Below are 16,237 nucleotides of genomic sequence, written 5' to 3' on the forward strand. Positions count from 1 at the left end.
CCATAGTCCAATATAAGTATTTATCTGAAGCTACACGCTGCTAATTTGGAAGAAAATGGTAAAATCTCCTCAGCATCAAAAAGAAAGTTAAGCAATTTGCAAGCATCTAATTCCAAAATCCAACCTTGCTTTGGCTGCCATTTCAGCTTGGATTTCTCTGAAATTCAGTACTTTCACTTACGAGAGTTTTGTTGCTGGATGCTTGGAATCACTTCCATCTCATCTGAATCCAGTTTAGAGCTTAAATAAGGGAAAGCCTTGCTGGGATTTCACATGGTTATGTGTGCCCCCTTGGGTTCAATCAGCTCAATACGCTCCAAGAGTGCATTTTGGAGCAAACTCTCTACGCAAAACTGGGATATTTGGTTTCCCTCAACAAATAATTGAAGGGAAGATGATGCCTTACCATGTTACACTGGTTAGATGACCAGTGTTAAATTCCCAAGTTAGGAAACTCACATCTAGCCCTTGCTTGCATGCTGGGCTCTCAGCTGTTCTGTGGTTGCTCTCAACCTTCCCTTATACATGAAATATTTGAGTCATTGACTCATACTACTACTACTACTACTACTACTACTACTACTACTATAGAAGTTTCATTCCCAATTTTTAGCTCACTTTCAGCCAAGAGTTGTGGATAAATTTTTCAAATAACTGTTTGAATTAAAGTATGTGTTAGAAAAATGTCTTTGAATTCCTTGCTCCTAGTTTCAGTGATTCTTGGCACACAGGTAAAATGCACGGGAAGACAGGGACAGTAAACTGTGGTCCTCCTCCACAGAACCCTTATTTTCTGTTTTACCTTGAATTTCAGCTCTGTGATGCTGAGCAATATAACATTTAAGTATGTTTAGAAATTTGGTTTGTTCTCTTTTTATCTGGCAATAATTGTTTGTTAATTGCTTCCCAAGAAATTCATAGAGAGTTTTGCCAGCCTTATGGAAAGCTAAGAGGAATATGTAGTCTTAAAAATGAGCCGTTTGAATTTTATTTTGAAATTGTATATTATCAGCTTATCATCCTGTGGGAGATACCTTCCACATTATCCAAGATGCACTGCTTGCAAATTATAATATGAACATGCAGTCCTAATGATAAATACAATAAGGAAAAGAGTTCTGATGGGAATTAATCACTGTGGCCATCTTAAATCTCTCCCCCACTATTTGCACTGTCTTATGGGAAGTTTTGCCATCTGGAATTTTTTTTTAAGGTTGTTCTAATGGTCTTAAACCCAATGTAAATATGCTTTGATTCCACATTAGAAGTACTTTCTTTCTGAGTTTCTGCAGTGGAGACAAAAAGGATTCTTTTTAACAACAGCAAAGGTTGTTTTTTTTTGAATCTTTGAATCGTAGCCAGGCTAGGAGAGGTGGAGTTGTTCAGCCTGGAGAAGAAAAGGCTCCAGGGAGACCTTCCAGCGCCCTCCAGTGCCTAAAGGGACTCCAGGAGAGCTGAAGATGAACTTGGGACGAGGGTTTGGAGTGACAGGACAGGGGGAATGGCTTCCCACTGCCAGAGAGCAGGGATGGATGGGATATTGGGAAGAAGTTCTTCCCTGTGAGGGTGGTGAGGCCCTGGCACAGGGTGTCCAGAGAAGCTGTGGCTGCCCCTGGATCCCTGGAAGTGTCCAAGGCCAGGTTGGACAGGGCTTGGAGCAACCTGGGATAGTGGGAGGTGTCCCTGGGGTGGAACTGGATGGTCTTTAAGGCCCCTTCCAACCCAAGGGTTTTGTTGTTCTACGATTTTTTCCCAACAGCACTTAGCTTAGCTTCTAGTGAGTTATTTATACTTCCGGAAAATAACAAATGCAAGGCTCAAAGCTAACCTGAGTGACCATTTGTGTTCCCAATCCCAGGAGAAACAATGCGGATTGCCTCGTCGGAGTTCGCGGACGACCCCTGCTCCTCGGTGAAGAGGGGCACCATGGTGCGCGCTGCCCGGGCCCTGCTCTCGGCCGTCACTCGCCTGCTCATCCTGGCTGACATGGCTGATGTCATGAGGCTCCTCTCACACCTCAAAATTGTAGGCATTTTTCACCTTCTCTGTTGGATTTGTGTGCTTTGCGTGTGGTAAAACGGGATAAATCAATTAGGGATGTAACCGCCCACATTCCTTAGTCTCCACTGTGTTTTCATAAAGTGCTGGTAAGAGGTAGGAGTTAACACATTTCTGCATTAGTCTGATTCATTTTCTAGTTCTGCAGAAATTAATATTTGGGCACTTGAAGCAAAATCTGTGAGATATCTTCAGTGACTGGACTCATGCTGCTGTTAAACAGCTCTCTGACCTGACCTGAAGCATTTACTCCCCTCACATCTTGTCCCAGTGGTTATGTTCCCAGTACTGCTGTCTTCTGTTTAGGTACTATAGTTGTCTACTCTTCTTTTTTTCTCTTCATGACTTCTGGATATATCTAAAGATTGAATGTTTAATTTGGAGTGAGACAACAGTACAACTGTCTTATCAAAGAATAAAGAGGAACTAAAGATTGTCAGATAGTTTGGACAGATTTATATTCACTTTTGATTGTCACCATTCCCATTTTTATACAGGAGTATTAAAAAGATTTTCGGTTGAAACTGGGAAATACATTTTTCCACCCTGCCTAGCTGTTGCACTGTTGTATTTTTATTGCATAAACAAATCAACAAAAACCTTTGAAACAGAACAAAATTGTGCAGAAAATAATATACAGAGTATTTAAAGCCTGCCGAGTGCATGTGTGAGTTTAACAGAGGAGATGGAGAGTTGGTTCTTTTTAGCAACTGTTCAAAAAATACTTTCTTTTTTTTTTTTTTAAATTTGTCATTTTAACAGTGTAACTGTACAGCAATCTCATGTTCTGGAAAAACAGTGAGAACCCTTCAACTTGCAAACTGTGCAGATAACCTGAATAGCTGGAAAACAATTTCCATAAGGAAAGAGGCCGATTTTTCAGCACAGGTTCTAGTGAGCTCTGCTTTAATGAGTAAAATGCTGCTCTCAGAATTGTCAGCACGTGGCTCTGGTTACGTGCAGTGTAAGCAGTGTCTCTCTCAAATATGCGTTTAATTTTTCCTCTCTATAGTGCTCCATGGAACTGTAATTCAAATTGTCCATTCCTAGCAAGGCCAACACTTGAATATCATAAACAACAGTTTTTTTCTGAACATTATGATGAAAATTTGTGTTCAAGCTCTTTCATAGGCGAAGAGAAATGTTCTGTAAAATACAAATGTCCAATGCTGGTTTGTAAGTGGGTGTATTTACTTGCACAGTTTACACCCTGGATTTGCAAGGGCAGTGTCTGGCAGTGTGGTTTGTAATCTCTGCATTTATCTGATGTTATTAAAAGTTCTGTTTCCAAGAAGTCAGCAATCTCTGTTTTGAGCAAAATTCAGCATAAGGACCTTAACTCTGAATTTCATTTTCATGTTAAAAAGGGTAATTTATTTCTGAGAATTCAACATGTAAATATCCTTATCTTACCACTTTACAATGCTAACTACTTTTAGACAAATAAATTACTAGGGGAAAATATGGTTATACTATACAAAATTGATGAAGGAACAGCTCGTCTATTGACTCAAAGGTAACCTTCAAAGACGTGTGTAAGTTACCCATAAAATTAATGAACTAAAATAATTCTGCATGTCAGAGTAATGAAGCCTGATTTATGCTGAATTGTGCTGTAATCAGTTTCCTCTGAAAGCATGTCAGAGGCTTCCCAGGAAATGGTGCATTTTAATTAGTGTTTTAGAGGGAATATATGCAGGTGCTTTCTGGAAGGGCTCTTGGTCATTGCATTCAGGTTATCTTTTTGCACTACTAAAATTAGAAATAGTGGTTATTGCAGAAGCTTTTGTAACACATTTAAAAACCATGTACCACTATTAGTATGTGGTCATGCACATAGAGAATTATGAATCTCTTGTAATTAACTCCAGGCTGGTTAATCAGAGGAACAGATCTATTCAGCTGAGTCGTGTTTTCCCAAGGATAGAGAACTTGCTCCAATATGAATTTGTTAAAAAGAAATTACAATAATAAAAACTAAAATATCATTAAAAAGGGGCTTGTGCTCCTGTCCTTTCTAGTATTTCTCATAACTGATTTCTTCATTTTGGAATCTGTGGTCTTGAGCCCTGACTGACACGATAGAGTATGATCAGCATCTTTGGAAATCTGATTATCAGAGTGGAATCTGTGACAAATTTTTCAGGAATTCTATTTAATATGGAGCAGGACTTAGAAAAACGTATGTCAGTTCATCATGTCTGTGCGTAGCATTACAAACATATTGAAGATGAAACTTCTAGTGTAAATGTTTCTTGATAAGAAAGGAAAATGTATTTTGCAAGAAGTTCTGAAGGAGCAAATTATTTAATACAATGATGCTTTTGCAATTTGTGTCATTGGTAAGGCAGTCAGTTCATTTTTAGAAAACATTGTTCTCCTTAAGAGCAAAAGAAGAGGTAATTTGGATTCTGAATAAGTTTGAAGCTTGTAAATCTGCAGTAACTTGGTTGATAATTTCCAATGTAACAGCTATGAATTTATGTTCCTGAATTATGCATTTTCCAATAGACATGTATGAGTTTGCTACTCTATTGCCCTGTAATTTGTAAATCTGCAGTAAGTAGGTAAAAGCCCAAAATAAAAATATAGTCTCAGTGGTAAGAAAACACAGAGCAACTCAAGCAATAAAAGACAGGTTCTGCACATAATTGTGCCTTTCTAAACTATTAAACACCAGCTACTGCTGAATTTATTGATTCCCAGCAGTATCTGGAGAGCTGCAAACCTCTGCTTATGCACAGGAGCTTGTCCCCATCCCAGTAAGCCCCTTCCTTTTGGGGGAAAATCTGTTATGCATGTTCTTATGAACTGCAGCAACAGCTTTTACCAAGAGGGAGCAGTAGAATCTTTTCAGTTCTCAATGTTTTTGCTTGGAATTGCGTTTTTATCTTGTGAGGAAGAGAAGTACAACTTTGAATTCCCATCTAGTCACAGTAATGTTTCCTTTACTTATTGCATGAAAAGAGCATTTTATCCCTTCAGATATTTTTTCTTGCTTTGCATAAAGTTTCACAATACATTTGTTGGATCAACTTGTTGGTATAACTGGGGTTTTATATCTTTGCCTGTTAGCTGCAGCATGACTGAGTAAGTGCAGGTGTGGTTTCTTGGGTAGATTCTTTCCTCAGTGTTAAATAACTAAAGAAGGAAAGCTCAAGAGCTGAGAAAAAAAGAAATAATACAAATATTTTGGGTTGAAGCTATCATTTGTTTCACAAAGATCCAGTGTTTTGGATTTATCAGGGTAAATTTAAGTCTTAATGGTAAGTTTGAATTTCCTTTTTAAATATTTCTTGTCCAGAATGAATAACTTTCTTTGTTTTCCCATAAAGCCTGTACCACACATTAAGAACATACTCGCGTATTTTGTTTTAAACCCCTCAGACATTAAATATTTCATCTGATGAGTGGGGAAATGATACAGTTACATCTTTGACATTAGTTTTACATGATCCTAAAGCACAGTAAATGGGCAGTAATGCAGAGTGACAGCTGCTCTATTAAAAACCTAATTAAAGTTCATGGGACTCTCATAAAGCCTCTGTACAGTGATGGATGTGAAACCGAAATTGGGTCCATGTAAGAGAGTATTGGGTGGAATAGTCACAGACTTTTCAAAGAGTGGATTAAAATGCTGACAGAGCTGATTTCTTGCGTTGTAGGTAGAGGAGGCACTAGAAGCTGTGAAAAATGCAACAAATGAACAAGATTTAGCCAATCGCTTTAAGGAATTTGGGAAGGAAATGGTAAAACTGAACTATGTTGCTGCGAGACGACAACAGGTGAGTACAGGAGTGGCTGGAAAAGTCCATCTGCTTTCTGAAGTTCTTGTGTTTTATGTCCAAGTCTGGTTTAAAATGTACAATGAGCTACTAATTGCTGTGTCATGGCCTATAACTTAATCACACTGATTATTTTTGAATGCAGTGAAGTTTTATGGAAGTGCAGTTTCTTTAAGACTATGTTCCAAGAAGCTTCAATTAATAACAGATTGAAGGGTGAGAAAGGAAGTGACTCAGGAGGTTAAGGATAGTTTTAATTCAATGATTATTCCCATTTAATTCTAACCTATGCAGATTTCAGGTCACTCTGACAGCTGGTAAAGCACAAGCTCTTTGCTAGTTGAGTATAATTCAAGTTCAGCAGGAACAGAAATCTCCTTTGTGCTTAAAATCATTATTAATACTTTTCAGATTTTTTTTTAAAAAAATTATTCATTTATCAATTTATTCATTGCTAAGGCAGCTGAAAAAAAGACCAGAAAGTCACGATAACATTTATTCAAGGCCGGTCATTTTACAACTTTGCAATAAAGATAACCTTCCCCTGCACACTGTTCCTTTTAAGACACCGTGGAGTTGTATAAGGTCTCTCCATCTTCAATTATATTTGAATACCACCAGTAATTCAAGGATGTGTCATCTTTGTCCTGCATAGCACACTGGATTTGGAAAGCTGGCTTTCCGTATTCATCCACCTATTTACCTTATTTTCTTAATTGCAATCATGGCAATGTACTTCTGAATAATGATTGTGGGGCATTTTCATGAAAAATAGCATTTTCATAATAGCATTCATAAAATTTCACTGAAATCGAATCATTGAATGTTTCAAGTTGGAAGAGACCTGTAAGGATCATCAAGCCCATCTCCCTGCTCCTTGCAGGACTATGTAAAAGCAAACCATATGACTAAGACAAATAAATTAAAAATGTAGAATCTAGTCACTGTGTGAAAAGAGCTCTTCTGTGCATTCAGACACTTCTCCTGTGGAAATAGAGCTGTAAATATGGGAAAAAGAGAAAAATGTGGAAGTTAATGTTTATATCTGTTAAGTTCTTGTTGAAGATACAAGAATATGGCAAAAAATTCTCTCTGAAGAATGTTACCTGTCAGTTATGTGTGGCTGAAATTAATCAAGGGTAGAACCTTTAAATCTGGAATACCTGGGTCCTTTTCCAATGTTGGTGATAGACTCCATGTGTGAACATAAACATTAACTATTCAGCTCTCCAGACTGGTTTGTTCATAGTTTTAAAATAGAATTAATAATGTTTTGTTATTCCTTATGAATATTGCTAGGGCTGCCTTAATGTTTGTAAGGCTTTCAAGGACAGTGTGATACGCACTATAATTTAAAAAAAAATCCTGGGTTAAATAACAATAATACATAATTCTGATAACATATTGTGCAGTATCTGATTGTTGTTTCCAGGGGAAACAAAAGAAAGTATCTGTCATGATATACTAAATATACAGACTCTGAAATCATATGAGGAATATGAAAAAATATGAAGGGAAGCAAAATAGAAATGTTGAGAGGCATATTTAGTAGGTCTTTAAGAACTAAAACCATATGGTGTTAGGTCATAGGTTGGACTTCATGATTTCAAAGGTCTTTTCCAACCTAGTTAATTCTTTGATTCTGTGATTCTATAATATTCATCTATGTAATGCTTTTATTTTGATTTTTTTTTAAAGGTCTCCCTTATGATAATTTTATAAAGGACATGGGAATAGTAATTAGAAAAATAAGGCACTTGCTGCAACAGGAGCATTGCACTTGCATTGCCTTTATGGAATCAGCACAAGGAATCCAGCTGATCAGGAAGAGGAATTTCGGATGTTTTATATACATTTTTTGTGGGTTTTTGCAAAAGAGAAGTGACTCTTTGGTAAGATACTGTGAGCAGAATGTAACAGCTGTAGTGACACAGAAGGACCAGACTTCCTTGGGCAGGAGGGGAATTCTTTCAGTGATTTATGGTGGATTCTGCCATAGATTCCATCTCTGCCGAGTCACTGCACGGCGTTTATGCCTGGATGCTCAAGGCAATGCATTCTAACATGAAACCTTTCATTTCCAGCTCTAAAAACTGTATTTTCGTTTAGGAACTGAAGGATCCTCACTGCAGGGACGAGATGGCCGCGGCCCGAGGGGCTCTGAAGAAGAATGCCACCATGTTGTACACGGCCTCCCAGGCCTTCCTCCGCCACCCCGATGTTGCAGCCACGAGGGCCAACAGGGACTACGTCTTCAAGCAAGTGCAGGAAGCAATTGCTGGGATCTCCAATGCTGCCCAGGCCACCTCGCCCACCGATGAGAGCAAGGGCCACACTGGCATAGGAGAGCTTGCTGCTGCTTTGAATGAGTTTGATGTGAGTATCAGCAGGGTGTGGAAAATGAGGTGTTTCTCCACACAGTCTACAGAGCTTTTAACTAAATTGTTCTTGTACAGGACTCAAATTCCCCTTTTCATTGACATCCACGTCCTCAGACTGCAGAGGCAAAGGGTAGATAACTGATTTGTGTTGGTTTTAGGGAGGAATAGTTGTTTGCTGCTAATGGGCTGGAATTACAAGGAGTTGTTTGTGCTCATATGCAGTGGCTGGGCTAGTGAGAAAAATAAGTTCTTGTTATCCATAGGATCTTTGACAAATCTAGGTACATAGGTCTAGAAAATGCGGAGTCTGATTAATCTGGCAGTTTAATTTTGTGACCAAGATCTGGGGTTGCTTGAATGGTAAAATCTTGTTTGTCCGGCAAGTCAGGAAGACAAGACAAAAAAATGAGGATGGTGATGGAGCTCAGCATCCTGGAAACATTAGCATTCAACTTGAATCATGAATTAGGTTAATCAAAGGTATGGAAAAAGCATCTTTCAAACAGAGTTAATAGCAGTCAGTTCAGCTGTGGGCAAAGTGCTGCAGCCTCTATTCCAGCAACAGATACAGTTTCACTTAAGCAGCTTCCTTGACAGCTGATTGTTTAGCTGTTAATTTCATTAGCAGTCCTATCTGATGATTTTTCCCTACCTCATATGTGAGGATTGTTCTTCAGGCAGTGAAAAAAAAGGTTATGGCTGACATCTCTGAAAATATTTTCGTCTTTTGTTCTGACTTAAGGCAAAGATTTGTTGAAGTTATTATTAGGGAATGGTGTCCTTTTCACTTTGATTAAGGCACAAGGTTGCAATCCAAGCATCTGTCACTTGCAGTCAGGAGCTGCTCGGTCCTGCTGCATGTAGGGCTGCAAGTGGAGGTGTAGTGCAGGTGGCTCATCTCATGGCATGTTGGACTGGGCTTGTCTCCTGCATCTGTTCTTACATCTGTGGTTGTTCCTGTACAGTTACTGTGGGTTAAGATTTAGGGAATTCCTCACGGTTTTCAGGGCCTTTTCAGCTCACAGGTCCCTGGTTGGTAAGACCTGGGAATAATATCCCTGTGTGGTCTGACTGTGCTCCAGCTTTTGTGTGGGACTTAGCACGTTATGGACAGCAAAAGTTTGACAAACAGGGACAGAAAACATGTGACTTCTCAGTCCCAAACTGATGATGCTGCTGCTGCCTTCTGGAAAAAAGGCTGTTGTTCAATGCAAAGAGAGTCGCTGTGCTTACTGAAAATAAATGTAGTGAAGACTGTGCGAGACATCTGATATTGTCCCCTGCCTCTATGAGAATATTCATCCTTTTTCTCCTCAGGTAAAGTCTTTTCCACTTTCCGTGATGTTGCAGAAGTCATGCATGTGTGTGGGAGATGTACAGCCATAGTAGCGTGTTCTGTTCATAATTACATGTGGAAAAACACCCTTTTGGGGGAATTTTCTCTTTCTTATTTTAGGAAACGAAATGAAAACTTTCTCCTCTTACAATGATACAGAGATTGAAACAATTACCCGTTTTCTAACTCACTGCTTAGCTGTTGAATGAGATTTATTCACAACTGATTTTACAACAGAGATGACATTCCCTAAACTCCAGGGAAAGTCAAAATTTATAGCTGTTGATGGTGGGATGATTGTGAATTTACCTTTATGTTTTACAAGCAAGAAAACAAGAAATACTACTAGACTAGTAAAACCATGATACGAGTAAAAAGGTCGTGGAGAAAAAAAAATTGCTTTTTATGGTGGCAGTGTATTAGTTCATCAAGGGAAAGGAAGTCTGTATTTTCTAATGAAAATAATTTTACAGAATATTTATTTTACAGTCTCAGTCATATTGATTGAGATCGGTTTGTATTTGGTATGAAGTGATTATTAAACCCTGCATTATATATGCCAAGATAATTCTTCTGTACTAAAAATAAATTCACAGGTGTTTTTCATAATTTTTAGCACTTCTCAGCCTTCATTATTTCAAATTTTGGAATCAGTGTTCTGTGGCTTAGTGCTTCAGATAACTGCAGTGTAAATAATCTGAATATTTTCTCAATCAAAATATCATCACGTGGCACACAAACAATTATTCTACCCATCTGAAGCACTTCAGGCTTTGTGTTTAACTAGGTCTTAAGATAATTGTCACACTCTATGCATTGGTGTGTTGTATAAAGTCACCTGTGAGTTATTAGCAGCAAAGTTTTGGAGACAGTTGTCATTTATTGCTTCTCAGAGATAATTTATGTAGAAATCAGGAGGGTTCACAATCTGTTCCTTATTAGATTTTTTCCTTTAAAGTCCTATTTGAAGATGATTGATGAAAAAGATACGTGTTTAGTGCCTTGTTGCTTTGTCCTTTAACTTCTGTGTTCCTGCTTTAATCTGGTATGATTTAAAACCAGGTATTCCTAGTTTTATTAGTAATTTCTTATTAAAATTTGGCATATATTTTATGCTCATGAAATATTTCTGAGTTCTTAATGCGAATGGGGGTGCACAGTTTACTTCCTCTGATGATACTTGGCCAAATTTATGGAAGCTGTGTAGATAAATTTTTGAAGAACTTACTGTGAACTCTGAAAAGACTCCGTTTTCACTGAGGAAATGGTAATTTTGATCTGGTAAGGTTTCATCTGTTCTGGTTATTGAGGGACTGCTGTGTTGGCACATGTTAAATTGTGGGATGGATTTATCTGGTGTCCTCCCCACGGCCCTCATGGTGTACAGCAGAGACAGGACCTGCATGTCAAACTGGAGTGTGGTGGGGAGGTAGATAAAAAGAGAGTGAAATTACTGAGTGAGAAGAAATGCAATGAGAAGGACCAGGAAACCTGTGCTGGGTGAAAACTGGAATGAAGATAGATGGCATCAACACTGGTGTGGGTTTGGCAACTGCAAAGGGGGTAAAAATACATGTGGATATAAAAATATATATTTGTATCTGGATATAAAGTAAAGGAATAATTGTGTCCAAAGAAGGGGAATGGAGCTGGGGAAGGGTCTGGAGCACCAGGCGTGGTTGAAGGAGCTGGGAGGGCTCAGCCTGGAGCAAAGGAGGCTCAGAGGGGACCTGGTGGCTCTGTACAAGTCCCTGACAGGAGGGGGCAGCTGGGGGGGTCGGGCTCTGCTCCCAGGGAACAGGGACAGGAGGAGAGGGAACGGCCTCAGGCTGGGCCAGGGGGAGTTTAGAGTGGATATCAAGGAAAGCTCCTTTACCCAAAGGGTGCCCAGCCATGGCACAGCCGCCCACAGCCATGGTGGAGTCCCCACCTGTGGAGGACTTCAAAAGCCATGTGGGTGTGGCACTTGGGGACATGGGTCAGTTGTGGCCTTGGCAGTGCTGGAGTTGGACTCAATCCTAGAAGGCTTTTCCAATCCAAGCCATTTTGTTATTCCATGGTTGTCTCTACCACAGCAAGAGCTGCACACAGATAGCTGGGGAATGTGTTCTCCATGATGGAATAGGGAGGGGGCAGTGACAGGCAAAAATAGCATTTATTGGGCACTTGGGATTTCTGGTGAGTAGGAGGGTGCCTCCTCTCAGAATATGGACTGGGATTACAATTCCTTAGTCCCCAGGAGTGCGGCTGTGTCAGTGGGATGTGCTGACAACACCTCAGAAGTGCTAATCACAGTGGAAATTCAGATTCTAGGGGTTTCAGACTGGGTAACCTACAATGCTTTACATTTTATGCAATTCTAAGTAATTTCTTTTAGATTTGGATATGAAAAATGAGGGTAATCATTCTTGTACAGTGCTGTGAGGGTGGGTGTAATGGCGTTGTAAATATAAAGCTGTTTACTATGCATGCACCATAACTCCATAAAAAGGATTATTCCTGTGTTGAAGCAAGACTTGAATTATCTGCAGTAAAATGAAATAAAATTTATAAATCCTCTGACTTAGAGAGGGGACGAAAAGACATCTAAAGGAAAAAAGGACCAAAACCCTTTTTCTCCATTGATGCCAAAAGCAAATATCTGTTGTTTTCTGTATTGCTCCAGAAAGCACTGATGAGCTGGCTTAGCTGACTTTCTCCCTGACTTTTGTGTTCGTGTGTGCAAATTCTGCCTCTAGCAATGGAATAAAACGATATTTTATTTGTTAAAAGGGATATATAGTGCTTGCTTTTTAATATATGTTAGTCCAAACAGGCAAGCCCTATAGCTGATGTTGTTTCATCTGATGTTCTATCATTTTTTGTCTTTTTAATATTGCATTTATTGTTTCTCTGTGTTTTGTCTTTAAAGTTGCAGTCCAGCAATGTTGGTCCTTGTTACATCTTGAACTGCCGGGCCTGTGAATCACCCCTTTACTCTCTGATTTCTGAGTGTGAAAATAATCTGGTTTATAAAGGAATTTAAAGGAATATGAAGGGAAGTGGTCACAGCACCAAACCTGCCAGAGTTCAAGTACCATTTGGACAATGCTCTCAGACAGAGGGTAGGATTCTTGGTGTTGTCCTGGGACGGGCCTGGGTTTGGACTGGTTGATCCTTGTGGGTCCCTTCCAACTCAGGCAACACTCTATGATTTGATATGGTTGAGATTTGAAAGAGGTGGTTAAAATGGATTTTGGTACTTGAGGTATTTATGTATTTGGGATAGGTCCCAGGGTAATGAAATGGTACTATTTTTTGTCATGAGCAGCATTTGAACTGAGAAATTACAGGCAGAGTAACTCAATCTTTAATGAATTTTGGAACAGAACAAGTCAACCATTTGGGAGATGACTACATTTGATGAGAAAGAAAGTGTCTGATGACACTGGTCACTGTCCTCCAGGTTGTTAAATGCAGCTCATCATTAATAAATGGTCTATCATAACATATTTTGTGAAAACATTAATGCTCCTTTAGGAATATTTTGCATGGCTAGAGAATGCAGTGCACCTTAAATGGAGTGAAAAATCTAATAAGTGTGTAATGAGGGGAAAACATTACAGAGAAACTGAAAAGACAAAGTATCGGGGTATAGCAATAGCAAAGACTGCTTTTTTTGGATAATAAAATTAAGAGCTGTCAAAATGTGGCAGAAACGTAGTGGACAGAAGAAATGCTCTATCATTAAATGACTACCTTTAAAATGTTCCTTTTTGGACAAATAACTGCTAGATAATCTGATTTCTGCAGAACATTTATGGAATTGCAATTTGCTTGTAAATGTGTTCTTCGATGAAGTGATTTGTGATGCTGCAGAGAAAAGGACAAAATGTGGGCTTCGAAATAAGAATTGAAATGTGCTTGTTTCGCTACTGAAATTCATAAGAAACAATTGCAAAAATATTACTGCACATCCCACAGCAATTTGGAACCAGACTTGTTGAGCTCGAGTAGCTCTAGCCCAGGCAAATGGCAATTTCTGTATAATAGCAGTTCTATATTGAATTTAACTAGGAATGCACTGGGGAAAAGTGTGCTGCAAATTCAGATCACCTCATGTATGGATTTGGATGAAATACTGTAGAATCTCAGAATGGTTTGGGTAGGCAGGGACATTAAAGCTCATCTCATTCCACCCCTTACCATGAGCAGGGACACGTTCCACTACACCAGGTTGCTCCAAGCCCTGTCCAGCCTGTCGTTCCCCCTTGTCCTGTTAGTCCATCCCTTGTCCAAAGTCCTTCTCCAGCTCTCCTGGAGCCCCATAAGGCACTGGAAGGGGCTCTGAGGTCTCCCTGGAGTCTTCTCTTCTCCAGGTGAACGCCTCCAGCTCTCCCAGCCTGGCTCCAGGGCAGAGGTGCTCCAGCCCTCTGATCAACTTTGTGGGTCTCATCTGGACTCATTTCCCCATGTCCACAAATTTCTTACGTTGAGAGCCCCAAAATACAGGTTGGATTTTTTGTCCCTGGTGCAGCTGAAGTGGCTTTTACCCTGCAATGATGTCAAGCCAAACATTTCCTATGTGAAGGCAGCCAGGCTGCACCCCAATGTTTCCAACACTTCAATGCAGTAGTGAGGTGCTTTGTCACTGTCTGCACTCCTCAGATCTCCCCTGAGTAGGGAAATACCAGACTGGTCGTGCTTTGCATATTAAGAAAATAATGACCAACAGCAAAATGTTGCATTTTACACTAAATCCCAAAGCTTCACCTGTTTGAAGAGATGTGTTTGAGGATGCTGAACTGATCTTTCAAATGAGTAAGAATCAGAGTAAATTTTTGAGGTCCTGATGATGCTGAGGGGCCAAACAAGCTTTTCTTTTCAGTTGTTGCTGCATTTCCCTGCTCATTGCAACCCCTTCTGTGTATGTATGGGCTTGTTTATATATTACTGTGGAAAGGGTCAGCTCCAGAGTACAAGGGACAGCACTGGAAATGTCAGGATTTTGGTAGCAAGTGCATAGCAAAAATGTGACCTCTGTAAAGAGAAGCACCCTGGGTAGCTGTGGATTAGGATCTCACTGCCTTCATTACCCTTTAGCAGTGGGAATGGTGCTTCTGAGCTGTATTTGCTGTACAGGAGCACCATCTAGTGGGCTTCTAGATTTATTTTTTTTATATCTATATATTTCTTTAATATCTATATATTTTTTTAATATCTATGTATTTTTCCCCCCGAAATGCTCTTGTATAGTAAATTAGTATTGTGGAAAGATTACCAATTAAAAATACTCTTTGTAGTTTAAACACAGCAGTTTGCTACTTCTTTTGGTGGTAGCAGAAGCCTTTTGCCAACGCACCAACTGCTGCCTGTGCTTCCCTGTCAAATACATTTAACCTGTTTGCAGTAGGCCAGTTTATTTGCAAAGGGATTTTTGTAGTGAACCCTCATCCACACAAATTTGTTAGAGATAGTGAAAACACAGAAAAGAAACACACTTAAAAAAACGAATTATCATTTCTGTAAGTAAATGCGTTTCTGTAGCAGTACAGTTACTGCATTATTATTCAAATTATTACAGGTTTCTTATTTTCTTGTTAAAGTAAGTATGAATATCTTAAGGCTAAATCAAAAACATATTAAATTTTTTTCAGGTTACATATAATAGCTCGGAAAGAGCACTAAGTGAAATGTTCTAATTAGACTACACTTGCTACTATTTTGCCTGTGTTTATTTAGCACCTCTGAGATGCGTCTGTAGCTTAGGTATGTGAGAAGTGAACACCAGCACTATTTCAGGGAAGCAGCATCTCCATTTACATTTGGAGAGCAGTCAGGAGAGGGGGCTGGGAAGGTGGGGGCTGTTGCTTCTGCTCGTGATTGTGCACTTCTGCCTGAGTGGGATGCTCATGAAGCTGCTGTGGGTGGGTCCAGTCTGGTGTGCCAGAGGGAAAAAGATCAGAGAATCACAGCATGGTTCGGGTTGGAAGGGACCTTAAAGACCATCTCATTCTTGATGAATGGGCAGGGACACCTTCCATTAGCCCAGGCTGCTACAAGCCCTGTTCAGCCTGGCCTTGGGCACTTCCAGGGATGGGGCAGCCACTGACACCCTCAAAGTCAAGAATTTCTTCCCAAGATCCCATTTAACCCTGGCTCTGGCAGTGGGAAACCATTCCATCTGTGCTGTCACTCCATGCCCTTGTCCCAAGTCTCTCTCCAGCTCTCCTGGAGCCCCCTCTGAATTATTTCTCTGTTGTTTCATCACTCTAGAGCAGCTCAGCAAAAGCTGCAGTGTAGCATTGCACTGCCACACTCTTATTCCTTTGAATCCCAGCTGTATGGTGTGTCTGTGTAACACAGCATTGTGGCAGGTAGAAACATTTGATTTATTGCTAAACAGGAGCTCAGCAGCCTTGTTAGCACTGCAGGAGACACGGACAAAGGTACAGAAGCCAAACCTGCGAGCACACAGCATTTGTTTTCGCAGTAGTGCCGGCACTTCTGACAAAGAAATACATCAAACACTCTTTTTTATACAGTCTCGTCTCGGAAAAACTGGGTTCCTCAGTATATCATGTGCTGCCTTCTACACAAAGGCAGTTTTTCCTGCTGCCTTGTGGTTGTGACATTGTTTATCTAAAATACCTATCACACTTTGCAGTGGCATTTACCTTGAAAATTGGATTTTCCTT

At 39.8% G+C, this 16,237-nt stretch overlaps 1 protein-coding gene across 4 annotated transcripts in view; it reads left to right on the forward strand.

The window, feature by feature from the left end:
• Positions 1–16,237, forward strand: part of CTNNA2 (catenin alpha 2) — a 466,491-nt gene that overhangs the window by 113,896 nt on the left and 336,358 nt on the right. For all 4 annotated transcript variants that reach the window (XM_032107990.1, XM_032107992.1, XM_032107989.1 and 1 more), the window contains exons 4-6: positions 1,859–2,025; positions 5,724–5,843; positions 7,953–8,219. In XM_032107990.1, the coding sequence (XP_031963881.1) occupies positions 1,859–2,025; positions 5,724–5,843; positions 7,953–8,219 (554 nt within the window). The remainder of the gene's footprint in view (positions 1–1,858; positions 2,026–5,723; positions 5,844–7,952; positions 8,220–16,237) is intronic.

The sequence above is a fragment of the Corvus moneduloides genome, chromosome 5 (assembly GCF_009650955.1).
Source record: "Corvus moneduloides isolate bCorMon1 chromosome 5, bCorMon1.pri, whole genome shotgun sequence".
In the NCBI taxonomy this organism is placed as follows: domain Eukaryota; kingdom Metazoa; phylum Chordata; class Aves; order Passeriformes; family Corvidae; genus Corvus; species Corvus moneduloides.